The sequence below is a fragment of the Scatophagus argus genome, chromosome 11 (genome assembly GCF_020382885.2).
Source record: "Scatophagus argus isolate fScaArg1 chromosome 11, fScaArg1.pri, whole genome shotgun sequence".
In the NCBI taxonomy this organism is placed as follows: domain Eukaryota; kingdom Metazoa; phylum Chordata; class Actinopteri; family Scatophagidae; genus Scatophagus; species Scatophagus argus.
Window position 1 is genome coordinate 23,030,535 of NC_058503.1, and position 27,377 is coordinate 23,057,911.

Genomic DNA, 27,377 nt, shown 5'->3' on the forward strand with positions numbered 1-27,377 from the left:
GTCCTGTTTACATGTTTATCCAGCAACTTCTATCAGAAATGTTTAACTTGTGATTTATAGTTGAGGCTTTGATCAGGACAGGAACTGTAAATAAGACCAAATGCTGCTATGCTAGTAGCATTGACATGAATAAAGATGGCCGACCCGTCTCCACTTACTGCCACTGTATTTGGGGTACAAGCGCTGCCATCTTGTTCTGGTGATGTCATTTGGATCAGTAGTGATCGGGAGGTGGAGCTGCAGTACAGAGTTCCCACCCACACGCCTGTCTGAGCCAATAGCGGCCTGGCTGCTGTCCAGAGCGAGAAACGGCAGTAAGAATGTGGGTTTGAACTGGAAACCCTGATCTCAGTGCTGTGATGGAGACATGATGGAGTACATCAGCTGGTTAGGAAAACTGTTAGTCACTAACTGATCTCCAACTCAGAGGCTTGTTTGAACCGTTTCCTGTCCCGCTGCTAAGCGGACACACATACACTATATAGACAAAAGTATTGGGACAACCGACCTTCACACCAACAGGGACTTTAATGACGTCTCATTGTAAACACACAGACAGCTTTGCAGCTCTAACAGCTTCCACTCTTCTGTGAAGGCTTTCCACAACATGTTGGAGTGTTTCTGTGGGAATTTGTGCCCATTCATGCAGTAGAGCATTTGTGAGGTCACACACTGATGTTGGACCAAAAGGCCTGGCTCACAATCTCCGTTCCAGTTCATCCCAAAGGTGTTGGATGGGGTTGAGGTCAGGGCTCTGTGTGGGCCAGTCAAGTTCTTCCACACCAAACTCATCCAACCATGTCTTTATGGAGCTTTGCTTTGTGCACTGGGGCACAGTCATGCTGGAATAGAAAAGGGCCTTCAACAAACTGTTGCCACAAAGTTGGAAGCATAGCATTGTCCAAAATGTCTTGGTATGCTGAAGCATTAAGGTTTCCCTTCACTGGAAGTCAGGGGCCGAGAACAAACCCTGAGGAACAGCCCCGTCCCAATACTTTTGTCTGTATTGACGGGGTAACAGACACAACCGTGTGGACACACAGTTGAATGCTCCGGTTTCTCCACCGTTAGCTGGTATAGCTACAGGGGAACACAAATCCTCTTCCTGTCCTGGTTGACAATGGCAGACGTGCTTCCTTCTTGCTGTAAATCAGGCCCTGGTGGCAGCTGAATAACAAAGCGCAGGGCTTAAAGAGGACCAACATGAACGTGAACGGTGTCATTCCCGCTGTGTGATCAGCATTTATATGATAATGATAAGTCTAAGCCGGAGACTCGTCTGTTGCAACTGTGAGAGCTTCTTCCTCCTCTGTCGGTGACGATCCAGTCCTCCTCTCCCTCCGGCTCAACCGGCTTAATTAATCACAGAGTGGAATTTTTTAACAGCACTGTTTTTAGTCGGCACTGACCTGTGACCTCCTCGTGAAACATGGAATGTGAGAGTCACACAATGTACAGCCTGCCCACCGACAATATCTCTCTTTTTCTTTTTTTACAATTTCTCGTAGCTGTTAGTTTATTGGCCTGCGGCGTTGAACTTTGCCCACAACAGTGGAGCTCGTAGCCAATGGCAGAGCTTTATTTGTGTGTCCGTCCCGTTCCCTGCTTTGTGTGGGAATCAAAAGCGGCCTGTTGACACGTCAAGCTGTCAGACGCTTCACTTCAGAGACCAGAGGGAAGCGGACACATTTTATTTCTGTCTGTGCCATCTGCGGCTTCGACCGTCTGACGCTCTCTGATTGGCTTACAGCAGGTGTGTTTATCAGGACTGTTGATGCTCCATACTTCTGGTTGCTATTGCATGTATAATCTGCCTCCGTGGGTTCAAGCTGTGTGTGTGTGTGTGTGTGAGCGAGCGTGTGTGTACAGTATATGTAACCCAGCTCCACGCTTGCTTTCCCCGCAGATAAAGAGGAACTCTTTCAGAATGTGCTGACGCAAGTCGCAGAGCAGTTTTCAAGGTAAGCAGCTGACTGTTCACACTCTGTGCTGTGACTGCTTCATGTGGACGTTTTGCGTTTCTTCATCGTCTGTCGCTCTCTGTCTCCTTTGTTCCTTTGTCAGTCAGGTTGTCATTTGTTGTCCAGCGTACTGTTTGCTCTCTTGTATGAATTCTCCGATGAACAGACATTGAATGCGCGGCGGCCACATGTGAGCGTCAGCGTGTCCAGTGGTCTGTCTCGATCAGCTGATTCACGCCTTCCTCTGGGCCACGCCGGTGCCTCCAGATGCTGCGACACATCACAGCAGATGTGTGCAGGAGTCCAAGGGCAGCAATGCAGGCTAAAAGATTAGAGTGAAGACCTGACTGCAGCGCTGCAGTCTGAATAATCAGATATGAAGTTGTATAACAGAACTGATAAAACGCAGCGTTGGAGCCGTCAGGCTGTGGGCCGCAGTAATTATTTGTGTCAATCATTACTCACTTTGTGACTCAAATTTCTTCTTTTTTCAGACAAGTTAAAAACAAAAGAAAAAAAAATCAGTTTGAGGCTGAAAAGCTGATCTTTATTTGAGCTTTTTTTGTGGGCTGCAGTTCTGTTGGGTTTGCAGTCCAAATGTTCGATATACAAGAAGAGAAAAGAAACGTGTGCAGGCGTGTGGAAAGTCCACTTTTATACACAATATTTCATACTTTGTTAAACCCTGGTGTCAATAATTTTTATAATATCTCCACCTGTTTTTTTTCAGCTACTTGTTTGTACATTATAGTTGACTTGTCTTGGTTCGATCTTGTTGTTTCGGCTGCTTCTCTTTCTAAAGTGTGCAACACTGAGAGCATCTTGAGTGGTGAAATACGCTGCATTACCACCCAAATTTCCCAGAAGGTTTAGTCCCAGGAAGTACTTTTCAAGGAACTACAATTTGCTGTTGAGCAGTCTACTCGGAAAGCGTGGTGAGCTAAGCTACCAGGTACTCAGCATTAAATGACGTTTGAGTACGCTGAGGCCGCCCCCAGACGTTTACTAGAAGCTGTAGCTATCAGGCAAACTCACGGGTCTGGAAACTCTGCCAAAATGCTTGCGAACAGTGGAGCTAACAGCAGTGCAGCTGTCCAGCAATGAGCTTGTTGTCTATGCAAAGATTAGACAAATTAATCCGCTGATGTATGAAAAATCATTGGCTCATTTTGCAGCCCAGGCGAGTATTTCGTCATCAGTTCACTGGTTGTGCGATGTCCTCTGTGTCTCTGTGGTGACGAGGAGCTTTTTAGAAACCGTGGCTTCGATAATATGAATAAAAATCCGAAATGCTCAGCGCTACAAGCCCCACCCTCAAAGTTGTACCCCTGAGCAGGTACACTATGTAGACAAACGTATCCAGACACTCCTCTTCATGGGGCTGTTCCTCAGGGTTTGTTCTCGGCCCCTGACTTCCAGTGAAGGGAAATCTTAATGCTTCAGCACACCAAGACATTTTGGACAATGCTATGCTTCCAACTTTGTGGCAACAGTTTGTTGAAGGCCCTTTTCTATTCCAGCATGACTGTGCCCCAGTGCACAAAGCAAAGCTCGGAGATTGTGAGCCAGGCCTTTTGGTCCAACATCAGTGTGTGACCTCACAAATGCTCTACTGCATGAATGGGCACAAATTCCCACAGAAACACTCCAACATGTTGTGGAAAGCCTTCACAGAAGAGTGGAAGCTGTTAGAGCTGCAAAGCTGTCTGTGTGTTTACAATGAGACGTCATTAAAGTCCCTGTTGGTGTGATGGTCGGGTGTCTCAATGCTTATATACTAACATTTATACCTATATAGTGTACTTCTTGTGGGGTTGAGTAATAGGACCCTGACCCTGCAGTAGAAGCAGACAGAATTCCTCCAAAGGCTCTTCGTCCCTGAAGAAAGTTCCTCTGTTGTAATGTCTCTTATTTAACTTGTCTCTCTTTTTCCCACCACAGGGCGTTCAAGATCAACGAGCTGAAGACCGAGGTCACCAACCGTCTCGCCATGTTGGAGAAGAGAGTCGAGCGTAAGCCTGTTCCCATGTTCACACACCTCCACCTCGTGTTCAGCTGTAAAGCCACAGTTGGTTTAGAGTGCGAACAGGCTGCAGTGAGCCTCAGTAATCAGGTTCAGCTTTATCAGCAGGAGCTTCATGTTAGCTAGCTTTGTTTCTGTACAGTAGTGCCTGGGCTGAGTGTGCATCAGAGGTAACTTCATGCCTTCAGCGCGTGTTGTCTGGACTTGTGCTCCTCCTCCGTTTATGACGAGGCTGTGATTAGATTAGCTGTGGTCTGCTAACCCACCTTCAGAGGCTGCTGACCTTCAGAGCAGCGTGTCATCATGTCATACCACATCCTGTCAGGGGGTCGCGCCCCGTTGCTCTCTGCTCCTCAGCTGACCACCATCACTTTCCATTTTTTTGGGTGTTTATTATCTATGAGGAGGAAGTTTGTTCCTGTGAGGCAGCCGACCTGCTCGCTTGCTGCTGCAGTTTACATAGAGTTTATCTGATGGCATCTTGGCACAGAGTTCTGCCAAGATAAAGCTGTAAACCAGGATCAATTAAGGTCTTGTGGTCATTTTTTTATAATAAAGGTCTCAGTGTTCAGCTGTTGTTGTCATTACCCACAGGAACATTTAATCAGTGATTGTTTTGCAATCGTTGCATCCTTCCCAGGACGGCTGTGATTTAAAATGAAGGTCAAATCGAGTGTGTGAGCTGTGCTTTGAGTCTTTGTTTCATCAGCAACACAAATCAGGCAGAAATCAGCAGGCAGAGTCTGCAGAGCTGCTGAGCTGAGCGGCTGCCGTTGGGTTTTTAAAACCTTTCAGTGATCTTTGCTCTGATGCTTTTGTTCTTCAGCTACAATGCAGCTTCATACTGGCTGTCACTGGAAGGCTTTAAGTACAATAGAATATAATCAGAAACTTAGCAACTGCAGAGAATGAGTAATCATCAGCCGTCACCATCTCCACCTGCGCCTAACTAGCAGTCCAAAACGTGTCTGTGTGTTTGTCTGCAAGCTTTATTCTCAAAGTCTAACCAGATGGTGCATATTTATCGTGTGTTTAACAGCAACTGCTGTATGTTATACCTTTGAGATATACACGTATATCCTCCTTTAGTATGTGAAGGGTTTTTTTCTTTAGCTGAGGAAAGTTTGGAAGCTGCCAGAGACTTAAAGAAAAGAGGAAAGAATGGTAGCAAAGGGGGCTGCATCGAGTCCCTAATCGAGGGCCCGGATGGCAGGATGGCAGAAAAACACTCAGATATTTGTGTTGTCATTGCTCTTTAATTTTCAGGCCAAACTGACAGGAAGCTGACATGAGAGATCACGCCAGTCAGTGTGTCGCGGCCCGTGCTGTGACATAACGCCGCCATGTGTGGGTGTGTCGCGTGGTGTTACTGCAAGTGTGTAATGCATGAAGTGCGTCTCTCTCTGGCTGCATGTGTGTGGCCACAGGATGCGACTGCGGTGCGCTGACCCTGTCGGTCGCCATGACAGCCTGAGGCCTCAGTTTGATTAGCTTTCTATTGGAGCAAAGTGATGGCGAACTGAGCAGCAGGATGTGACTGAAAGCTGCTCATTTGAAACATTTGAACAGGAACTGCCAGAAGTACATTATTTCCACAAGAAAGCTCAGGAAGAAGTGTCTGACTCTGGAGTTTTGGAAGACATGTTTCCTGCTACTTAAGTTCAGATGGGTTTGTGGATGCTTTCGATTCAAAGCAGGATTTCTTCCTGATCTCCCAGTTGTTTCAGGAGAATTTCTGTCCTCCGCTCCTCAAACACTTTTCTTTCAGCTCCCTGCTCGGCTGCACTGCAGTAGTAGTTTCACATCTGACGCACAGACACTTCACACAAGCATGCCAATTGCCTGGATACCTGGTCGCTACAGCAACAGCGTGGCACCCACACAGCTCTCCATCCTCTCATGACTTTGGTCGCCATGGTCACCTGTTTCAGCGGGAGCTGGAGTGCTGTCATAGGCGACCTTCACTCAGTTTGAGCAGGAGGGAGGAGGTGGACTGTTAAAGGCCAATAATGATGACATGTGAGAGTCTGAGGAGTTCTGATCGATTGATGATCCCAGATCCAATCAGATGACAGACAGCTTCCCTCTGAGACCAGCTCTCTCAGTATCCACCTCCCTCTCAGCCAGGGTTTCCTGCTCTTGTATGGTTAAATGGATTAGCAGCTTGTGTGCATTTGCTTAGTTTCAATGCAGGATTTTTAGAGTGTAGTATTAGGACTCTTAGTGAAATAAATGATCTGAAAAGTGTTAACAGTTTGAACACTGATGAACTGGTGGGATTCTGTGTCTGCAGTGGAGGGGATGAAGGTGGTGGAGATCGAGAAATGTCGCAACGACATCAAGAAGCTCCGCGAGGAGATGGCATCGAGAAACAACAGGTGACGGCAGCCTCTGATCTCTTCATTAGCACCGTGTGTGAGGAATCAGCCCAGAGGGCAGTAACAGATCTGTTAAAGGGACAGTTCACCCCGAAAGCAAACACATCTGTTTCCTCCAACCTGTAGTGCTGTTTATCCTTCAGCAAGGTTTTGGTGTGAGCGGCAGAGTTTTGGAGATATCAGCTGTAGCGGCGTCTGCCTCCCCCTGAATATATTGAAACCGCAGGACAATTCACTTGTGCTGCTCCACGTGGCAAAAAATACATTTGAAAAACTCAACAGCCGTGTGTCTGTCCAGAAATCAGGACCCAGTTACTCCAGATAATCCACAGACCTCGATGTAAGCAGATCCATGTAGGAACTATTTTCATTCTGTATCGCCACGTGGAAGGACACGTGCATCTACTCATGGATGAGAGGCTAACTAAGCTAACTACGAGCACGAGCCTCTCGTCCATGAAAAGACGCTCATTTTCTTCATACAGAAAGAAAATTCCTACATGAAACTAGCAAAAGTTCCAAAATACGGAAGCCCAATGTGTCCAATATCAAGTAAATAATTTAAAAAAGAAAGTATGATGTAAGTAATCGTATAAATAAATTGTGTGAAACATACGGTTTAGCATTGCTGCTGCTCTAACTAACTTAAGCTAACTGGCTAATTGTGCTAGCCAGAATGAGATCATTGCAATGCATTATGGTATTTCAGGACACAGGAGCCAGAGACCCAGTAGTAGCAGTAGTACTTCTCATATATTTGTTGTTATTATAAGTATTTGTATTTGTACTAGTATTTACTCTCTTCCTTTGTAGCCTCAAGTTATTTTATTTTTTGTCTTCAGTAATTTCCTGGAAGACAATAAGAAGTTGACTCCTCGTAGAGACGTGCCCTCCTACCCAAAGGTAAGATTATCCTGTTTAACGTTCGGCTGTATGCTTTAAGTGCTGGTAAAAATGTTTTTTCTGTCAATTATTCAAATTCTCATTGTGTTTTTGGTATAATATAAGACAACAGATATAGTTCCATTAAATTAGATTTTTGTAGTGTAGTACCTTTCTGTATTACTGTTTGTGTATTTGCAGCGATATGCGCCAATTTACGGCATTCGCCATTTTGGTTTCCCACATCAATCAAATACCAAGTTTTAGTTTGTTTAAACCAGGCGTCTAAGGTCTGGTGTAGCTATCGTTAGGACACTAATACACAACCGAAACCAAACTACTGTGGTTACGTTCACATGATGATAACTGAAGTTAGCTTACTGTAAGTTTACATTAGCAGAATGCTAGCACTTTATGGTAAGAAAAATGAACTGGGTTAGTATTTTTTTATTTTCAATTCTGATAGATAGTTGATACTATATTAGCATAAACTAAAATAAAATCTGGTTTTGTCTAGAAGTGGGTGTAAATAATTATTTTAGCCACTTAGGTCCACTTTTTCGTGTTCATTGAGGACGACCTCATGAGTGCCCCCCCCCAGGTGAATTTCAACCAACTTTGTGTGAATTGAGGGACTTTTCTTTAATTGAGGTTAATTTTGGCTGGAGATTTTCTCTGTATGTTCACCTGTTGACAGCTAAGGCTTCCTTTAGCATGGCTGCCTCTTGTGTCTGTTAGACATTTAACCACTGAACACAATTCAGGCAGTCCCTTTGTGGTGGGGTCCAACAGTCCAGGAAGACGTGGTGAAATGTAGTGATGAGTGTAGTAGTTGTGTGTAGAGGTGTGTGTGCCCCCGAGCCAGGCGGAGGTGGACAGGGTTAACTGCGAGCTCTGTTGCCTGCAGTACATGCTGTCACAACAGACCATAGACGCCCTCAAAAAACCCGCCTTCGACGTCTGGCTGTGGGAGGCCAACGAGGTAAGACTGACCAGCTCGCTGAACCCGTCTCACCCACAACTCCCCTCTCTCCTCCCCCTCCTCTCCCCTCCCCACTCCCCTTCTCCCTGTTTGGCCTGCTGTGTGTGTGTGCGCGTGTGTGTGTGTGTGTGTGTGTGTAGTACCATCTGTCTAAGGAGACAGTAGAAGCTCTTAGATTGCCTACATTCGATGCTTGGCAGTGGGAGCCCAATGAGGTGAGACTCACTTGTCATTAATACTTAGAAGTCTCTGCTTTAAGATATATGTAACATTAAAAGGTCTGAAAAGGATTTTACCTTCATTAAGTTTTGTTGAGTTGTATACTGTACATTAGCCCAAATGTTTCCAGTAATGTTCAGAGAAATCTCTTGTTTTATTCAGCCCAGGAGTGAGGAGGGAAGTCCAGCGCCTGAATAAAACTTTAAAACATTACATTGTCTGTAAACATTTTTGTCTGCGTCACGTGGTTGTTCAGCAGTTAGAACATCTCCCATGATGCCACGATCCTCACGTCTTTTGGTTTGTTTTTATCAAGACGCCCTCTAGTGGCCGTAGAGAATCAGTACCTTCAATTCAGTTCAGTTTATTTATGTAGTGCCAAGTACGACGGTAATCAAAGCCAGCAAGTTCATTTAGCTCGTATTCGTGTTTCCATGCAAAGTGCGCATTACGCCGCAAATTCAGAGGAAAAACTTTGAAATGGAGAAATAGTTTCAGGGCCGTGCAGTGAATCTGCGGGGCCAAAGGGAGGACTCATCACTGGCGTTCTGTTCTTCCAGATGCTGAGCTGTCTGGAGCACATGTACCATGACCTGGGTCTGGTCAAAGACTTCAACATCAACCCCATCACACTCAAGAGATGGCTGGTGAGACATCTGCTCCTAGTTCAAGCCCAACATTAAACTTTTGTCCTAAGTCGTTTGTGTTGCATGATTTCTAGACGGGTTGAGGTGATGCAACACATGCAGGTCTCAACCCTCCTGGCCTTTCTTTTCTTTTTCAGCTTTGCATTCACGACAACTACAAGAACAACCCCTTCCACAACTTCCGCCACTGTTTCTGTGTCACCCAGATGATGTACAGCATGATCTGCCTCTGCAGCCTGCAGGTAACCAGCTTCATGCTGACCCAGCGTCCTGACTTCACCAGCACACGGCCGCTCAGGGCGTCCAGCTGCATCGTAACAAGCCGTTTATTAGCCTCGTAAAAGACTTGCTTCTGCGGTTATGTCCACCTGTGTGCACCATCAACACAAATTTGAATGAATATATTTAAAAACGTGCTGTAGTTGTCGTGGGACGAGAGGAGGAGACAAGATGCGCAAAAACAAGAGACGTTTGGGGATCTGGGGAAGCTCGGGAGGGAAGGACTGTGAGGGTGAGGAGGAGGAAGGGGAGGGGGAGGGTGAAGAGGAGATGTTTGTCTGAAAAGAGGAAAGCAAAGAGGAAGAGGAGCTGCTGCTGCTTCTTCTTCTTCTCATCTCTCCTCCCTCTGGGACGGCTGCTCACTCGAGGTTTAATTATCACAGGCTTAATGACTGATTATGACGCATCTGCACCAGTGATGTGCTAATGAGTTCTCACACGCACACACACGCACACACACACACACAGTGAGGGGGGAGGGTGGGATCTCACACACAGAGACATGATTTGATGTATTAATTAATATAGACGGGTGTGTGTGTTCATTTTGCAGGAGAAGTTCACTCAGGTCGACATTTTGATTCTCATGACAGCTGCTGTGTGCCACGATCTTGATCACCCCGGATTCAACAACACGTAAGTTGTTCCTCCACCTCCTCGTTCCTCCATCTCCTCCCTCATACCCGCCGTCTGTTCACGTCCTTCCTCGCCTCTCTCTTCTCTCCCTCTTCTTTCCAGGTACCAGATCAACGCCAGAACCGAGCTGGCGGTTCGCTACAACGACATCTCGCCGTTGGAGAACCACCACTGTGCCGTGGCCTTCCAGATCTTCTCTCAGCCCGACTGCAACATCTTCTCCAACTTTGACCCCGAGGCCTTCAAACAGATTCGACAGGTAGAGTCGTAACACTCAGCCAACACGTTCTCAGCTCAGCTCGTCACGTACCGCCGCCACACCGTAACACGAGCTCAACCTGAGGTAGATCAGATTAGGGAAAGATCCGTGACGTCTGTTTCCTTCCCCTCGCTGAGTTAACGTTGCTGTGGCCGTCCGATGCTGACGTGGATTGACGTGTTTGCAGTGGGATGAAACTAGGCTTGACCCTTGATTCAGATCAGATTTCTCTCTGTTGTGGACCGACAGATACTCAGCATGATAAAATCACAGACAGACTGACCTCAGCTCCACCACTAAGACGAGGGTTGATCTGTCACTGGGACATGGACTAGCATTCTGGATCAAATAATGTGTTTATTAGAGACGGGACTGTGCTACTTCCTGGCAGCGTCCTGTCCTGTTCGCCTGCCGGTAGCAGAACGTGTTTTCTATCATCCATAAACAGCAAGAGACTTGAGCACCTCCAAGCACGTCAACAAACATCTGACTCAAAATACTCCAGTCAAATATCAGTCAAAAGTCACATGACTGATTTTAAAAACTTTAGAGCTTCTGTGGGGAAAACAAAGCCCATCTGACGTCTGACCTCCTGCTGTCCTACAGGGAACCATCACGCTGATCCTGGCCACAGACATGGCGCGACACGGGGAGATCCTGGACTCCTTCAAGCAGAAAGTCGACAACTTTGACTACACGGATGAGGAACATGTCACCTGTGTAAGAACACACTTTCATTCCACTTCGCTCCCACCGGGCGGGAAGGACACACAGGAAGTTATGACAGGAAACACATACGCCTTCTGCAGGTCACCACATTCACGTGGTTCATACACAACAAGTGTCCGTAATAGTAATGCAGTAGTATGACGAGTAAAGTTCTCTGAAAGCTGTTGTGAGTACTTGTACATTTTTCTGATCACATTTCTGTACTACAGAATTAGCCAGTGCAGGACTTTTGCTTGTGAGTATCTTTACAGTGTAGTAGTACCACTAGCAGTACCTGTACGCAGATCTAAAATGCGTCTCATCGTGCCGCATGTTCACCGGTAATGTGACCACGGCGTGTCCCCGTGCAGCTCAAGATGGTGCTGATCAAGTGCTGCGACATCTCCAACGAGGTGCGGCCCATGGAGGTGGCCGAGCCCTGGGTTGACTGCCTGCTCGAGGAGTACTTCATGCAGGTGGGTTCGTCGTCCATTGCCGGTCTGGGCAGGTAGGGGTCTGGGGAAAAAGCCTTTAGACCAAAAAGAATTCTTTCAGACGGAACTGTTTTGCATCATGTTAGCAGTGAGCTGATGTTTGATAAGAGATCAACATGAAAAGGGAAATCGGTTTGCCTTTTTGATTCTGTTTAATTCCTCCGTGTTGATGTTGTCTGTCTGCCTGCCTGTCTGTCTGCGCTGCTCAGAGCGACAGGGAGAAGGCCGAGGGGCTTCCCGTGGCTCCCTTCATGGACAGAGAAAAGGTCACCAAGCCGACGGCTCAGATCGGCTTCATCAAGTTCGTCCTCATCCCCATGTTTGAGACCGTGATGAAGGTGAGCGTGATGATGATGAAGGCCGCAGACGTATTCTCTGCATAGTTTGGTGTAAATACTACAGTACCCATGAGCCTCGGCTGCCGTCTCAGAGCTTTACATTCAGAACAAAGCACAGTGATCAAACGTCAGTCCTGTGGCGGATCAGCGGTGAATCGCTTGTGGTTGTGGTTGTCATAGTGCTCACGACTCTTCTGTACTGACAGAAATTCAATGTGTTGTGCTTGATGACACATGAGTGTAAAGTATAGAGTGACTGAAACACATTGCAGGTTCAACATGACAGTTACATAAAGTGTGTGTGTGTGTGTGTGTGTGTGTCCGTCCCACAGCTGTTCCCACAGATCGAGGAGGCGATGGTGCAGCCACTCAGAGAGTCAAGAGACCGATACGAAGAACTCAAACAGATTGATGACGCCATGAACGAGGTTGGAGGATTCCTATGAGTGTGTGTGTGTGTGTGTGTGTGTGCGAGCGTTTCATTGGTCCTCGGTGCCGACTCGTAACAAGTGATGTTCCCTCAGGTGCAGAAAAAGAAAAGTGAGAACTTGACGATGGGAGGGAAGAAGAAGTAAAAGGTTTTGAAAAGGTAGGAGGGGACAGAACTTCCTGTGCGTCTCGGATCGGCGGGGTTCAAACTCCTGCAAACCGACTGTCTGTGTTTCGGTTTCAGCAGCTGTGAGCGTAGAACACGAGGGCGAAGCTGTCAGACATGTTGGTCTGCGACGGGCTGAAGGTCTTTTCCATCACTCTGTCACGTGTTGGAGAGCAGAGGAGCAGCAGGATGCTGCGAGATCAGGATTTTAGTCTGTCAGAGGAGCAAATGAGTGGCTTTGAGACGCCGTTATGAACTACCGACGGACTCGAGGACCGGACCGACAACCCAAAGCCCTTTTCAGGAACCGTTTGTACAGCACAGACCACTACAGTCAACGATATTTAGATACGTATCTCGTTTTTTATTTGTGTTGTTTTTTACAGATTGTACAGATTTTTAGTGACCTTTGTTCTTTCCTATAAAAAATAAAAGAATTACTTCAATGACAGAATCTTGTTTGGACTGTTAATGAAGCTCTGTGGGCACTTCAGGCTTGTCAAGGATACACACAAACATCCCTGAAAAATTCCTCTGTAGAGTCCATCAAAGGGCTGCATCACGTGGACCAGTTTCAGCATCTTTCAGTTCACTGCTTTGGTTCACAGCTCGCATCAATGTGACTCTGAACACGCATTTAGCAGCTAAAGAGTCCTCAGGTGGAGACATTTAGACTTTCACTTCCTTCCACCGTAGTGAAAAATTTACGTGAAGTGTTCAAATTCACTGTTCAGGTTCAGGACACCCTTCAGATCAATTCTGTGCATGGGACAGAAATCTGTTTAAAAAATGGGGCACAGGAAGTCACGGGTACAGAGCAGCAGTGGATGTGAGGGGAGGACATATGTTGCATTCACAGACTGCGTGTTTCATTCAGTGGAAAGGGAAAGAGAAACAGAAGGTGCAGTTTAATGTAGGCTGCAGCGTTTATTGTAAAAAAAAAAAAAGAAGAAAAAAAAAATCAGCCAGAAACTTGAGCCAAACATAGAAATTCATCCACACAGGCCATGTGGCGAAGCACACACGCTCGCCACACGCTTCTTCAGCGCTTCCGGTTCAACTCAGATTCATCGTTCAAGGCAGAAGGGAAATAACAGAGCTGTCTGCAAAGTGTCCCCTCAGGACTGAGTGGCGGCCTCTGGCGTCTCCGTCTTGGCCTTCTTCTTGCCGTTTGCTTGCTGCGCCTTCGTCCTCTTCAGCTGCTGCTCCTCCAGCCTCTGCTGCTTCTTCTGCAGGTACGCCGTCACGTTGTCAAAGCTCACCTTGTGCAGGTGCTCAAAGCGCTTGTTAGTCCTGGTGGAAGCTGTTGGGTGGGAGAGCAGCAGGAGGAAAAGGTTACTGACCCACAGCAACTCAAACAGAAACTGCTGAACGTGTTTGGGGGAGGCGGCGTGTCAGGTCATGTGACTCTGCAGGTTATTTCAGTGTGGAGGGCACAGGTGGGATGAGGATGAGTGTGTGTGTGTGTGTGTGTGTGAGATGACTCACCCTCGAGTGTGTCCCAGTGCGGCTTGAAGGCTGCAGTCACTCGGTTCAGCTCGGGGCTCTCAGCGTCACACTGGATGGAGCAGCAGAGCACGCAGGTCAGATCCTGAACCAAACTGCACTTTGAAAAGTGACATTTTAACAATTCACAGAGATAACAACACTGGCTCCACTCGATGGGACTGAACTGTTTCAACCTTCACTGACACTCAGGAACAAGAGGCCTGTTCAACAAGGGGGCAGAGCTTACACTGCAGGAGGCCAATGACAGTACATAAAACAGGCAAAGCGAAATACAGCAGCAGATGGTTACGATCAGTGTATTGTTAGCACACGAGTGTCCTGATTCACGCTTCAAACCTGAGCATCAGAGTGTCAGGACTGAAGCTGTGGACACATTCAAACTGTTCCCACTCTCGTGTTCGTCAACCAGCATCTGCCGACGAGCTTCACAACACATCTGCTCAGTCATCACACAGCTGAATGAGAACCAGATCAGATCCATCAGATTGTCCTTCTGTTTCGCTGAGTTGGGAAAAACAACCAAACTCACTTTTAAACGCAGGTGTAATTCGAGTCAAAGACAACAAAACGCTGTGAGGTTATGGAAGACAAGTTCCACCAGGGAGCTGAGGAAAGAACCTGGAAGTCATGATGAGAAACTGAGGCAAACAGGAAGTGATGCTGTTCTGGTTCATGAGCCTCCATCTTTGCACGTGTCAGCAGTCAGAGCTGTGCAGCATCACGGAGAGGGGAGGAGGACAAACGCACTGAACGCGGCCCCCTGAGGGTACTCAGACAGGAAGCATGTGGAGACTTGTACTTCAGTCAGCGTGAAGTACTGATACACACTCTCAGTTATTCACTTATGTACTGGTTGCTTTTTTAACTTTAATGTCCAACCTTCAAGCTTTTCCTTCTTCTTCAGTGCACAAACACTGAGAGTGGACAGTGAAGCAGGGGACGTCTTGCGTCCAGCATGTTCACGTTGTATGGAATATTTAATGAGGGAGAAGGAAGAGGTGTGACAACCGTGTCAGACACACGTCCTTTTTATATCCGCCTTCATACACGTGTGGTCATTTATTTATTAATACATTTTGAACCTGACATCACAATGTAAGGAGCAGCCTGAACATAAACTCAGAGCAGCCTCATGATGCCACATCGTGTGCTGTGTACCTCCCAGGAGTCTCCTCTGTGGGCGTACACTCGCAGCGGTGCGTCGCTGCAGTCCATTAGCACCCACAGCCGTCCCGCGGGGTCAAAGGTCACGTCCAGGGGGCAGCAGGGCAGCGGGAGCCTGCAGCGTGACACCAGCTTCTCCTCATCCTCCACAGAGCAGAAGTGAAGCGTGGACACTCTGAGGACACACAGGAAGAGTCAGACTGATCAGCTGATCGCTCTGTCGCCTCCAGGCACAGTGAATACGGCACAGCCCAGCGACCTCCGCGGTGACTTTGTGCCTCTATATGTCCAAAAATACGTTTAACGACCGTGAGCAGAAATAGAAGCGTCAGTGCCATGTGAGAAACTGCTTCCTGTTCACAGAAACTCTACAAAAGGTTTGGACTGAGAGAGGAGAACTAAAGGCTTCAGAGCCTCACTGACTGCAGAGGAACTGCTGCCAACTCGCTCCTTCTGCAAGAAAAAAACACAACAATTCTGATGATCCATTCGTTTCCATCTGATAAAAGTTTGGCAGGTGAAGGGAGGGATTTTTTTGTCAGGATTGCTCAATGTTTGTTGTAATACTCATTCCAACCACTAGAGGCTGAAGTGCAACAACAACAGCTCAGGACGAAAAGCATTCGAGTCTTCCTCAGCATATCAGATCTGAGTGCTGAGTGCTTATCGTAGTAAAGTGAATTCACAATAATATCCTTACTGTTTTTCAAACTAAAGGAAGTTTGAAAAAATGAAAAAATCAGTTAATTTCTCTAATTTTGTTTACTGTGCGTTATGTTTCTTTTTTGACAACAGAATGAGACTGGAAACACGAGTGCAGGGAGGAGGAGGAGGAGGAGGAGGAGAGCCTGTAAACAGAAGTGTACAAAAAGAAGAAACACGTTTGATGAGCAGCAAAAAGTCGAGCAGATGAAGTGACAAACCAAAGGTATGTGAGTGTGTGTCGTGTGGGCGGACGCTGGCTAATAAACAGCTCACTGGCAGAGCAGGAATGTTTTTACGAGGACCGATTTGTCTCGTCACGTGTCTCTGCTGAGCGAACTGTGCTCATCCAGACTTTCTGAAGAAGAAACAGCAGAGGTGACTTTCACGCTCATTCTGTGAGGAAGTCGTGTGCGATGAAGATGACGTCCTGATTGGCTCTCACCTCTCACACTGCACAGCAAGATGACGAGCGTCAGGAGAGCAGCTGATCCTGCACACCGCTGGCTTCTGGAGAGAAACACACAGATTGTTAACCTCTCCTTCCTCACAAATCACACGTTCTTCATCTGAAAAACAGCAGCCCTGGATGTGATTTTGTTTGGAAGGAATTCAAGGCTTAAAGCCAGCAGCTCATGTTTCCATGAACGCACTGCTGGAGAAGGTCACAGAGTGAGAGTCCACTCAGCTCAGGGTGGACACTCGCTCTGAAGGCAACAGCACAGAGGAGCAGCTCATCACGGGTTGATAACAATACAATAAATCAGCAGACATTAATGCTATTCTTATTAGCATGAACGTTAGCTGTCAAAGAGCCGGACGAGGCCCACAGGCTGACAGTCGTCCCACAACACGATGGTATCACGATATTATTGTGATTTTCAATGGAAATGTGAGCATTGTGATATGCAATGAACACACAGGAAGTCAGACACCAGGATGTCCTGCTGCATCCGGTCACATGTAACAGTATGCAAGCCAGCAAGCTTTCCTGGCTCTTTAATCCACAAAGCTCTGCTCAGCGAAAGTGACGCCACAGCGACTGAGTCAGCGAGCCAGCACAGACAGACGGCAGCTGATTGGCTGCGATCCACATCTCAGACTTTTTGATTTCAGATTTCAGACAGACAGATAGACAGACTGCAGATGCAGTACGTACTGCACAGCCAAAGCACCATGGAAACCTGCTGTGCTGCAGAGGTGAACACACTGCAGTTACCTTCTGTCTGTCAGCGTCGGAGCTCCGCGTCTCCTCCAGCTCGTCCAGGTCCCAGCTCTGGAGCTGACGGCCGGACTCGTACTCCCACAGCTTCACGGTGCCGTCCTGTCAAACACACACACACACACACATACACACACACACACATACATCCGTGATGACACATTCACCAAGTCTGCTGATTCTTTCCTCTTTGTTGAGTAGATTTAGCGAGCAGGTGGCAGGTACTGCTCTTCTGCTGCTCATTTGGAAACTTCAGGTGTTGAACTTGAGAGGCACGACAGTGATGGAGTGGGTGGTGTTAACTCTGGGAACCACACACATACCCCTGATCCTGACAGCAGCCACTGTGGATGACTCTGTGGGACCAGCAGAGCACTGACAAACCTGCCGGGAAGAGAAAGCGGGGACACGAATGATGGCGAAACTCTTTGTGTGCAGGTGTTTGGTTCTCCTGAGGTTCAGTTACTCACTGCTGATGTCCCAGGCAGAAGGACTGGATGTTGTAGGGAGTCCCGAGGTGACTCACTCTGATCTTTTCATCGCGGTCGGCTGTGATGATGTACCTGTCGTCCGGCGACACGGTCTGAGAGACGGTAGGAAGTGTGAATCGTTAAACACTGACGCAAACTGATTCCCCAGAGTGCAGGTGTGACGGCTCTCCTGGTGTTTCTTACCACAGCTAACAGCATGGACAGGTGTCCCATCTTCAGCTCGCCCTCCGTCTGCGGCTCCACCACCGAGAAGGAGTAAACGTCTCCTGATTTGTCAGCCGCCAGCAGCACGTCCTCAGCATGGCTGAACTGCAGGGAGGTGCACCTCCTCACCACACACCTGTGTAACACACACACACACAGGACTTATCAACGCACCTGTCAGACGGATTACCTGTCCAGAGTGTGAGTGCAGAGCTGAAGTCGGACCTGACGCTGATGCAACGCCACGAAGGCTCACAGTGAAACAGGACCAGCCTCTTGTTGTCATCAGTCAGTGCCAGCAGCTTCCCGGATGGCGACACGGCGAAGGTGAGGATTTTGTCACTTCCTGTTTCCTCTGAGGCGCCGTCATCGCTGATGACAGAGGAGACAAACTGAGAAACCTCCACGTTCCCAATGCACTGCATTATGATGTCCCTGCTTTCTGTTCCCATAAATCTACAGGTCATATTTAAGAGAGCGGAAAGCTTGAGATTTATTTGAATTTGTTGTTTACGTTTTTCTTGCATATTTCAACCTTTTTGTACTAAAGTAAACATGTACGGCACATCAGTAAATGTACTCACTTACCTGTTGTGATCCTCATTCGTGCTCTTCGGCTTCTTCTCGGCAGCGCTGCAGTCGAACACAAACGCTTCCCTGCAGCAAAGAGCAGAAGAGTTCAGTGAGGACGACTTCCTGTTCGCTCTCAGAACCACCTTCACCTTCAGTGATGTTTGCTATGAGCTGAGATGCGTTCACCTGACGCTTTCAGGCACATGAAATCTGCTGTGATCACGTATGGCTGTGACTAAGGGGTTACTGTGGGCAGGGTTGCCAGATTGGTCGGTTTCAGACGCTCACCTGAGAAACCGTCTGTGATTGGCCCATCTGTTTGTACTAAACTTCTTTTAAAAAGGCAAAAAGTCAGGAGTGTTCAGTTTGCTATGAGTTTCTTGTCTCTTACAAGTGCGGAAACAATTAATCAGTCAAACAACTCAAAAGTCTATCAGCAACAATCGGTTTTGATATTCTGAAGTCATTTAATAAACAGCATGTCATTCGGCACCACACATGAGGTGACGACGATGAGATGAAAACTTTATCTCCGTGCTCTGCCGGTCAGTGGAGCAGGCTAACACTGCTAGCACGGCAAAGCTAACCCGACACGGCCGCAAACGACTCACACATGATGGCGGGAACGTTTAAAGGTGCTCAAACCTGCTCTGCTTGGTGTGAACCGCGACCAGTTTGGTGTCGCAGGTGAGAATAATCCACTCTCCGCAGAAGCCGACAGCAGCCATGGCTTCGTGTGTTGTCATGCGACGGCGGCGCACGCGGGGAGCAGTGATGTCGTCGCGGAAAAATGACGTAGCTAGCCAAACAAACACACACGCCCCCCTACCAGAAAGTACAGAATGTACACAAGAGCTGCTGGTGTGTGTGTGTCCAGGCAGTGAAATGAGCAGCTTTCCTCCACTAAATACACCCGCTCAGCTTTCCGAACAGGAGAATAAAAACAAAGTGTGTCAACACCGCAAATAACGATGCCGAAGAGGCCAAACATGGCGCCAAAAACACTGAAATCTATCAGAAAACCCTATGAACGAAATGTCCAGCTCATATGAATGACTGAGCAGACCCCACAGTGTCGGATAAAGCAGCACACTCCGATGTTAACCACATATGAGACATTAGCAGGCAGTGCAGACTGACTGATGCGGGGCTGTTTGTCACGCAGGGGGCGGAAACTGTCACGTCCACGCGTTACATAAAAGGTGAAAGACTCGGGCTGAGCTGTGACCACCACAGAAGAAGCTCACTTCGTCTCCACACGGTAACCACCGCTTTTCATCTGTTCATTTGATACTGTGAGCACCTGACGCTGCGGGCTGCGCCTCGTCTCGCTGGGCACACAGCGCGTGGCAGCTGCTGCGCTTCTGCTCGTCACGCTCGTGTTTTGTGGTTTCGTGATTTCTCTCACCACACGTTGAAGACATTTTGACGTGGTTGTCGTCCCTGTTGTGATTGTGTGTCTGTCCCCGATGCACAGAAAGATGGCGGCTTCCCTGCTGAGGATTGGACGGCTCGGTTGTGTCAAGGTAAACAACATCAAGCGTTAACAACGTGAATGTGTCGGTGAGCTTTCATGGCTTTGCTGTAAACACTGAGCCGGTGCGTGTCTGACGCTTTGGACCGGGTCTTCAGCTGTCTGTCGGTGTCGTCTTCATGGCTGCAGTCAACCAGAATAATGTGTCTGTGAAGCTGCTCTTCTAATGGCGGTTTTCTCTATGAACACTTTGTGCTTCACATCCACCAGTTCAACACGAACTGGTGGATCTGAACCACAAAGCTGAGCCACTTATTAAACAGGTTTAAACCAGACTCGCAGGGCTGGCAGCTGAAGCTCCACTCAACTGCTAATGAATGTGACTTTATGAGCACACCGAGTGCTCACAGCAGTTCTGGGTGTTTTTCATATGAATCTATGAGCAGGGCTTTGTTTGTGCAGGCTTGCTAAGACCTCACCAGTTAAAGAGGTCACCATTAGACTGGAAACTGCCCCTGCATGGACAGGATTACACTCCTTTTGACAAGCCACCGAAACACCTGCCGTGCACTCAGACGTCTCAGAGTCTCCAGTGCTCATCCCACAGTTTAAGACGAAAAGACAGAAAGACGGAAAAGCGTCTGAACCTGGTAAACGTGCAGCAGACGTCCAGCGTTTAAGGAGTTCAGTGCTTTTATTGGTTTGAACTGGCAGCCAGTCAAACTTCTAAAAACATGATCAACATTTTTGATCAGAGAGGCCCCCTGAGGTTTATGTTCTGTTGTTTTGGTAACATAATGAATACACAGCTCGTGTGTGTGTGTGTGTGTGTGGTCAGTGTCTGCAGGCTGGCAGTTGGAGCACTGTGAGCAGAGCGCCAGCAGCTGCCGCCCTCAGCACAAAGTCCGGGGGATCCAAGAAGTCTTCGAAAAAGGACAGAGCAGGTAGGTTTCTGAGCGTCGCTGCCGCCGTCACGACACGCCGCTGAGCCTTCATCGCCTCTTTAATGAACTGTGGTACAAATGTCACAGATTTGGTGGAGGAAGAAACACGTCAGGCTTCAGTGTAGGTGAAAATTGCAGCTTCAAGTTCAGTAGTTACCACAGCAGCCTTCTGAAGTGTCTGCACGTCACCGTTACTCTTCACCTGATTTGTTTTTGGTTGGATGTCATATTTGCCAAAGACATAAACGTGTGAACAGATTCATCTCGTGCCTCTAGGATCCCTCTGAAAGGTCCAATAAGTGATGTGATGATTTCATGGGGTACAAACGTAGGTTGAAAGACCAGCAGCAGACGTAACCTACAGCTAACCTACAGCTAACACTTTGTTAACCCCAAACATGATGGGGAAGCCCTGTCTGCTGATCCCAAAAGGAAAAGAATGGCTTTGGAAAACCTCTGACATCCGTTAAAGGCTCTTGTTCTTCTCAGTATTCGTAGGTTTTCTTTGACAGCAGGAATAAACGTTGGTGAGGAGGAATCACTGGGGCAAACGAAACCCAGAAGGCCTCCGTCAGCTTGATGGATTCCTTAAAGTGTCTCCACATGTAGTTATGAATATTTTGCAGAAACCATGTGACAGATAGTTTCAATAGAGAAATCATCCATTCTAGAAGCTGCGTTTTAGCTTTCGTGGTTGACACGATCTATCTTGACACCTTGCTGGGGAAAATGGCCGTACAGAAAAGGTCGTCCCCCGTCCCCCGTCCCGCGTGTCCTGGTGGGAACATGTAACATGCAGCAGCTGCTCGGTCATGGCCTCGGGTGAGACAGCAGTGTTGTGAATAAAAGAAACATATCTAACCTGTTGATACTGGAACTGGCTGCTTTTGGCGTTCGTGGCATGCTAGATGTTTGCACCACAGTTCATCATATTCACTTTTGACTTTCCTTCCACAGGTTTTGAAGGTTGCGTCGCTGCTCACTGCCGTCGCTGACCTGTCAGCTGTGGTTTTAGGTCCTTTGGATGAGAATATATTCCAGTTCTTTTTAATATGAAGTAGTTACGGTTTTGTTAAGAGTTTTCTTGAAGCTTTTTACAATACATTTGTTTTATTCCTTTGGCTCATCACAGACTTGTGATGTTTTTCTTTTCTACTTGTTCTGTTTGTATTTACCTGTAAAGCTGTACATGTACTAGATGCCACCATCCAGGATTTTGTGTGTAAAATGTTGTTGCCATTTTGGTAAATGTGAGTTTATCATGGGCTTTTTGTCATACAGTCATATGCGTTTGTTTCAGGAAAATAATGCATCTTGTCTGCTTGCCCTCCTTCGTCCTAGAAAAGCACCAGGCTAAAACGTACTTCGATATAGAGAAACTTGTCCAGCACAAGCAATATGAGCTCCCCAAGAAGGAAGTTTCTCCAGCAGCAGTCGCTGCAGCAGCAGAAGCTGCAGCTAAACCAGTTGCAGAGCCCACACCCTCTGCTTCTGCACCTGAGGCTGTAGCGGTCCCCCCAGCGGTTGAAGCCACCCCGACTTCTGAACCCGCTTCATCAGCTGACGCCACACCTGCTGTTGAAGCGGTCTCTGAATCTGCTGTTGAAGCTGCACCGGTGGTTGAGGCTGTCACCGAGGTTGTAGCTGAAGTGGTTGCTGAGGCAGTACCAGCGGTTGAGGTTGTTGCAGAAGCTGCAGCATCTATAGCTGAAGCCGCTGCCCAAGTGAGTGAAGCTCCTGCTGAAGCTGCTGCAGCCCCAGATCCTGCAGCTGAAGCCTCTGCTGTTGAAGCTGCCCCAGCCCCTGAAGCTGCTCCAGCAGAACCTCCTGTTGAAGCAGCTGCTGAGGCCACACCTGTTGCTGAAGTTCCTGTTGAGGCTGCTCCTGAAGCCCCTGCTGCAGAAGCTGCACCAGTTGTGGAAGCTGTCCCTGAAGTTGTCTCTGCTGAAGCTCTTCCAGAAGCGACTCCAGAGCCCGTGGCCGAAGCTGCCCCCACAGAAGCCGAAGCTGCCCCTGCAGAAGCCGAAGCTGCCCCTGTAGAAGCTGAAACTGCCCCCGCAGAAGCCGAAGCTGCCCCTGCAGAAGTGACTCCAGAGCCCGTGGCCGAAGCTGCCCCTGCAGAAGCTGAAACTGCCCCCGCAGAAGCCGAAGCTGCCCCCGCAGAAGCGACTCCAGAGCCCGTGGCTGAAGCTGCCCCCGCAGAAGCTGAAGCTGCCCCCGCACAAGCGACTCCAGAGCCCGTGGCTGAAGCTGCCCCCGTAGAAGCGACTCCAGAGCCCGTGGCTGAAGCTGCCCCCGCAGAAGCGACTCCAGAGCCTGTGGCTGAAGCTGCCCCCGCAGAAGCTGAAGCTGCCCCCGCACAAGCGACTCCAGAGCCCGTGGCTGAAGCTGCCCCCGCAGAAGTGGCTGCGGAGGGTATCGAGGAGCTGGTGGATCCCGCTCCAGTCGTAGCTGAAGCTGCAGGAGAGGAGCTGCAGGCAGAGGCCCCAGCTGAACCCGTTGAAGCACCTGAGGGTACACACTACAACCTCCCCCCTCCCCCACAATCCTTCTCTTTGCCTCTGTGGACCCTGCAGTCTACCAGCAGTCATTTTCATGTCCGTTTATTTGAACACAGTAGTTGTTTGTGATGAGTGTAAGGATAAACTGTAGAGATACCTGACGTCACAAACGCACATTTTTTTTTGGTTTTAGATTCACACAGCTTGTTCATAATAGTCCCTCAGTGTTACCTGATGCATTTTAGCCCATAACCCTCAAACAGTATGTTCCTTTCTTCATGCCATGTCCACTCTTGTCCCACATGGCTCGGCCTTCTCTCATGTAGCTTTAGTTCATCTGATCTGTCTGATGTGTTTGTGCTGCTTCAGCCATTTTACTTTTGTTTGTCCTGACTGCACAGCATTTTGCTTTACTTATTTATTTATTTATTTTTTGCTTGGCTTTTTCCTACGCGTTTTTGGTTTTCACTTCGTACTAATGCTCGTTTCTTTTGTTTTCTATCATTTCCTCCCGGCTTCCTGCATAAGTGACTGTAACCTGTTCTTCCCTCCTTTTTAATTCCCACTCTTCTTCCCCAGAGGGTAGAAAGTCCCTCTCCGTCTCCGTCTCCGTCTCCCGGTGTTGTCTTGTCGTTTTCTGAAAGTGTCCCCCCTGACTTTGTGCTGGTGATTGTTCAACACTAAAGATAATGTTTTTAACAGATAGATAATGTTGCTCTTGTTTCTGCTGGTTAAGGAAAATGTTAAGGTTGCAGCCGTCACTCGCCATCTTGTTTATTGTTTGTTTGTTTGTTTTTTTCGCCGTCCTCCCCCTTCCTTCCCTCACACCTGCTGTACGTGTTCGGGAGTCGCATGTGATCAGTCCCTACATGTTTGATCCGATTGTTGCGTGTATTTTGTTAATGGATAATGTGTAAACTTTCCTTCCCTTTCTTTCATGGTAAAGGCACTTGGTGAGATTGCACCCTGGTTGCTGTGTGTGGAGTCACAGTTGAAGATTTTAAATCGGTTCTTTGGACTTCGCTGTTTTTGTTTGACGAGTCTGTTGGCCGCCGGTGCCTGACAGCAGCCCTGTGAATGTGTATCCTAGCATGACCTGTCACAGCAACCTTTTAACCCGTCGACTGACCTGACCTTTCACATGTTCTTTCCTCTCTGACCCCTGTAGCTGGCTACTCTGTCCACCACCGCCAGGTGCTGTTCTCTGCATGAGGGTTATGGTTAAGAGACTGCACTGGTTAATTATTTGTTCAAGTCAAATGGACAGTTGATAGCATGGTCCTGGTTTATGAGGATTTTTCTGTGAAGGAAAACTAATATTTCTTCTCTTCCTGTGACTCTCAGTTCAATTGGACCCAATTCAGAAGCTCTTTGTGGACTCCATACGACAGTACTCCACCAGAAGCCAGTAAGTCTCACCGCCTTGGCTGGATTCAGAGCTGCTTCAGCTCATCGAGAAGAAGCGGAGGTTTAAACTGGCTGTGGGTTTAGCACAAGCTCAGATCACCCGAACGGCAGCCAAAATATACAGTGGGAGTGACCTTAAAGGTGCAGTCTGTAAGATACAGATGATCTGTGTTGCAGAAGCCAGCGTGTTAACCAGCTAGCCCTGCCTTGCCCTCTCTTGTAATGCCACTTTGTGCCTGTGGAGGCACTAGTCTGACAGCCCCGAGCAGCTATTTTCATCAGAGGAGGAAGGCGTTTCCTCGGGGGAGCATGATAAATGAGAGGGCGTGAAAGTTGCTCCCTTTCCAACAACTAAACTGGAATAAATGAAGCATAGCTCTGCATTTGCTTTGTGTTCAATCCATCAGAATTACTGAACTAATCAGAGGTTTGACGGTTCAGCAGTGTCCTGCTGGTAAAATGCATTTAGGTGAGAGAATGATAACTGATCTTTGTTGTCGCCGTCCTCCTGCAGGGCTACTGGAGGGCTAGTCGATGCAGGGTCAGAGTATGAAAAGGCCTTGGCAGACGAGATATCAAAGCTTCAGAGACTCTATGGCGGAGGAGACCTCACATCTTTCCCAGAGTTCAAATTCACAGGTGAGCCAAGTCAAACTACTGTCAGACGGCTAGTACAACTTGAAGTTTTCCTGTAAACAGCAGTACTTGGGATGGTATTAAACACCCAGACTAAATGTCAGCAACAGCACACCTTTACTGATCAGCGTTTACTCGTTTGAGTGGCTGAGATTATCAGGCGTTTGTTATGATAGTGGACGCTTTGAAGGACGTCATCCTGCTTGTGCCATGTGGTCACTTACCAAAAAGAGAAATTAAGACCATTCATTTATATTTTAATGTGTTTCCCTGGTAACACGTGAGGGGATAACCTGGAACAATCATCACTGTCCCATAAGATTCAAGTGCAATGGAACGACAAACCTCAGCAGAGATTTCAAGTTCGCTCTCCTCTGACTCGGTCACGTTATGCTAACATCAAAGTCAGTAACAAACAGTAAATATAATCTGATAGGACAACAAGACTGTCAGCTATCCAGTCATGTCACTCTCCCCTCCTCTTCACCAGCAGATGATGGACACTGCAGGGTTCCAATCAGTGTTCACATTCATTAGTTATTTCAGTGAACAGACAGTTTGACTGGAGCTGTTTAGTAGGTGTCCATTATTGGGAATTAATGGACACCCTGCAACCAATCAGAATCATGGGTGTGGACATTGATGGTCCCCAGAGGTTTATTTGTAGTATTTTTAGTAAACTGATAATTAACTGTTTAATTAACCATTGATCAGTGTAGGGGTCATTTTCAAACCAAGTTCAAAAAGAGTTCTGTTGCTGACTCAAGTTCCAGGATCCAAAGAAATAAAAAGTGGAAATCTTCCATTTGAATCACGTTTTGCAATTTTATTTGACAAACTAAAAGATATACACAAAATATAATTCTGGTTCCAGATCTGTTAGCTGACAGGACGCGACACGGTCAGAAAACCGTGAGACTCCTGGCTTCTCAGGTCATGTCAGTATCCACTAATTAATCACCTGCCACCTTGGCGGCAACTGCAGCTATGTGCTTAAAGGGGCAGTACCTATTTTAATCATTAAAGTGCAATGACACTAAATACTAAGTTTTGTTTTTTTTGGTTTTTTTTGTTAAACCATGTACATCACTAATCCTAAATTCTGAATTATTCCAATGGGGAATCTAAATGAAATATCAAATATAAACACATAACATTATAGTTGAGTCTGTAAAGAACACATCTGGCACCTCCAATCAGGTTTTAGTCTGAATATTCTAACCGTAGCGACTTAAACGAATCGTCGTCGGACGTGCGCTGACTTAACGACTCTGCTTTGTGTTTGTTTAGAGCCCACGCTGGATGAAGTTTCCCAGAAGTGAACATGAGCGCTTTGCTGTTGGAGTTTTTGTCACCTTTTTCCTGAACACCTGTGCTCTGTGGCGTGAGCAGCCTGCTCAGCGTCAGAGTTACGAACTGACCCTTTAGCTTCGTGTGTGACAGTAGAGCCTGTTTACCTGAATGATGTGCTTTTTTCTGGGCAGACGCTGTGAAATAAGCTTCATGTAGATGATAGCTGGGCTGAATGTAGAAGAAGAAAAACAATAAAGGCCAGTTCATATTTGGTCTATCTTTCTTTCACACATCAACATCACAAATAAGGTAAGATAATCTTTTAATCAATTTTCGGTCACCACAGAACTGTCTTCCAAAGTATTGACATCGAGATAAAGCCTCTGTTATCTGTAAGCTGCAATTTAGACAAGAAACCACAGATGAAAAAAGACTTCATCAACTTCACGCAAAAGATATTTGATGCTAAGCAAGCAGAGCCAGCTCCACCACTAACAGAGTGCCAGGAACGTTGGTATCTTTCCTTATTCGACGTTTACCATCCACGCAAGCCTGAGCAGAAAAGAGCAGAGTTCGATTCCAGTGCTAAATATGAAGGAGATTCTCTTAATGACATGCTCCTTTGTGGTCCTGATCTGAACAACACCCTCATCGGGGTCCTGAACTGAACAACACCCTCATCGGGGTCCTGATCTGAACAACACCCTCATCGGGGTCCCGATCTGTTTCTGCAAAGAACCAGTCGCAGTTACTGCAGATGTGCAGTAGATGTTTTATTGTTTCACAGTCTGCGAGGAACATCGAGATTTTTTGAGGTTCTTGTGGTATGAAGACAACGACCTGCAGAAACCAGTGA

General features: G+C 47.4%; 3 protein-coding genes across 10 annotated transcripts in view; 2 read left to right on the forward strand and 1 right to left on the reverse strand.

Annotated features, from left to right (window-relative positions):
* The window catches only part of pde9aa (phosphodiesterase 9aa), a 22,380-nt gene extending 9,528 nt beyond the window's left edge, over positions 1 to 12,852 (forward strand). For 3 of the 4 annotated variants that reach the window (XM_046403729.1, XM_046403732.1, XM_046403731.1), the window contains exons 5-19: positions 1,907 to 1,961; positions 3,903 to 3,973; positions 6,278 to 6,362; positions 7,205 to 7,265; positions 8,367 to 8,441; positions 9,006 to 9,092; positions 9,230 to 9,334; positions 9,925 to 10,007; positions 10,110 to 10,266; positions 10,873 to 10,986; positions 11,346 to 11,450; positions 11,678 to 11,806; positions 12,139 to 12,234; positions 12,331 to 12,395; positions 12,474 to 12,852. In XM_046403729.1, the coding sequence (XP_046259685.1) occupies positions 1,907 to 1,961; positions 3,903 to 3,973; positions 6,278 to 6,362; positions 7,205 to 7,265; positions 8,367 to 8,441; positions 9,006 to 9,092; positions 9,230 to 9,334; positions 9,925 to 10,007; positions 10,110 to 10,266; positions 10,873 to 10,986; positions 11,346 to 11,450; positions 11,678 to 11,806; positions 12,139 to 12,234; positions 12,331 to 12,381 (1,274 nt within the window). In that variant the 3' untranslated portion in view covers positions 12,382 to 12,395; positions 12,474 to 12,852. Of the gene's footprint in view, positions 1 to 1,906; positions 1,962 to 3,902; positions 3,974 to 6,277; positions 6,363 to 7,204; positions 7,266 to 8,151; positions 8,227 to 8,366; positions 8,442 to 9,005; positions 9,093 to 9,229; positions 9,335 to 9,924; positions 10,008 to 10,109; positions 10,267 to 10,872; positions 10,987 to 11,345; positions 11,451 to 11,677; positions 11,807 to 12,138; positions 12,235 to 12,330; positions 12,396 to 12,473 lie in introns of all 4 variants that reach the window. The other variant, XM_046403730.1, reaches the window with a different exon arrangement.
* A 451-nt stretch (positions 12,853 to 13,303) lies between these two features.
* On the reverse strand, positions 13,304 to 19,153 carry wdr4 (WD repeat domain 4). Of its 3 annotated transcripts, none has more exons than XM_046403739.1 (11): positions 18,912 to 19,153; positions 18,282 to 18,350; positions 17,919 to 18,065; positions 17,673 to 17,829; positions 17,469 to 17,581; positions 17,322 to 17,382; positions 16,996 to 17,100; positions 16,222 to 16,286; positions 15,069 to 15,249; positions 13,890 to 13,959; positions 13,304 to 13,704 (listed from the first exon to the last, which is right to left on the reverse strand). In XM_046403739.1, the coding sequence occupies exons 1-11, from the start codon at positions 19,010 to 19,012 to the stop codon at positions 13,520 to 13,522; spliced, it is 1,254 nt and encodes a 417-aa protein (XP_046259695.1). In that variant the 5' UTR covers positions 19,013 to 19,153; the 3' UTR covers positions 13,304 to 13,519. The 3 variants fall into 3 exon arrangements, with proteins under 3 accessions (XP_046259695.1, XP_046259694.1, XP_046259693.1); XM_046403738.1 differs by having other exon boundaries at positions 16,222 to 16,283; positions 17,919 to 18,149; XM_046403737.1 differs by having other exon boundaries at positions 17,919 to 18,149.
* Positions 19,154 to 19,389: 236 nt separating this feature from the next.
* si:ch211-140m22.7 (uncharacterized protein LOC570370 homolog) lies at positions 19,390 to 26,789 on the forward strand. Of its 3 annotated transcripts, none has more exons than XM_046403735.1 (9): positions 19,390 to 19,527; positions 19,744 to 19,792; positions 20,579 to 20,684; positions 22,026 to 22,670; positions 22,734 to 22,886; positions 23,046 to 23,198; positions 24,530 to 24,593; positions 25,107 to 25,231; positions 26,519 to 26,789. In XM_046403735.1, the coding sequence occupies exons 2-9, from the start codon at positions 19,748 to 19,750 to the stop codon at positions 26,548 to 26,550; spliced, it is 1,323 nt and encodes a 440-aa protein (XP_046259691.1). In that variant the 5' UTR covers positions 19,390 to 19,527; positions 19,744 to 19,747; the 3' UTR covers positions 26,551 to 26,789. The 3 variants fall into 3 exon arrangements, with proteins under 3 accessions (XP_046259691.1, XP_046259690.1, XP_046259692.1); XM_046403734.1 differs by having other exon boundaries at positions 22,026 to 22,666; positions 22,709 to 22,886; XM_046403736.1 differs by having other exon boundaries at positions 22,026 to 22,647; positions 22,771 to 22,886.
* The last annotated feature ends 588 nt before the right edge of the window (positions 26,790 to 27,377 follow it).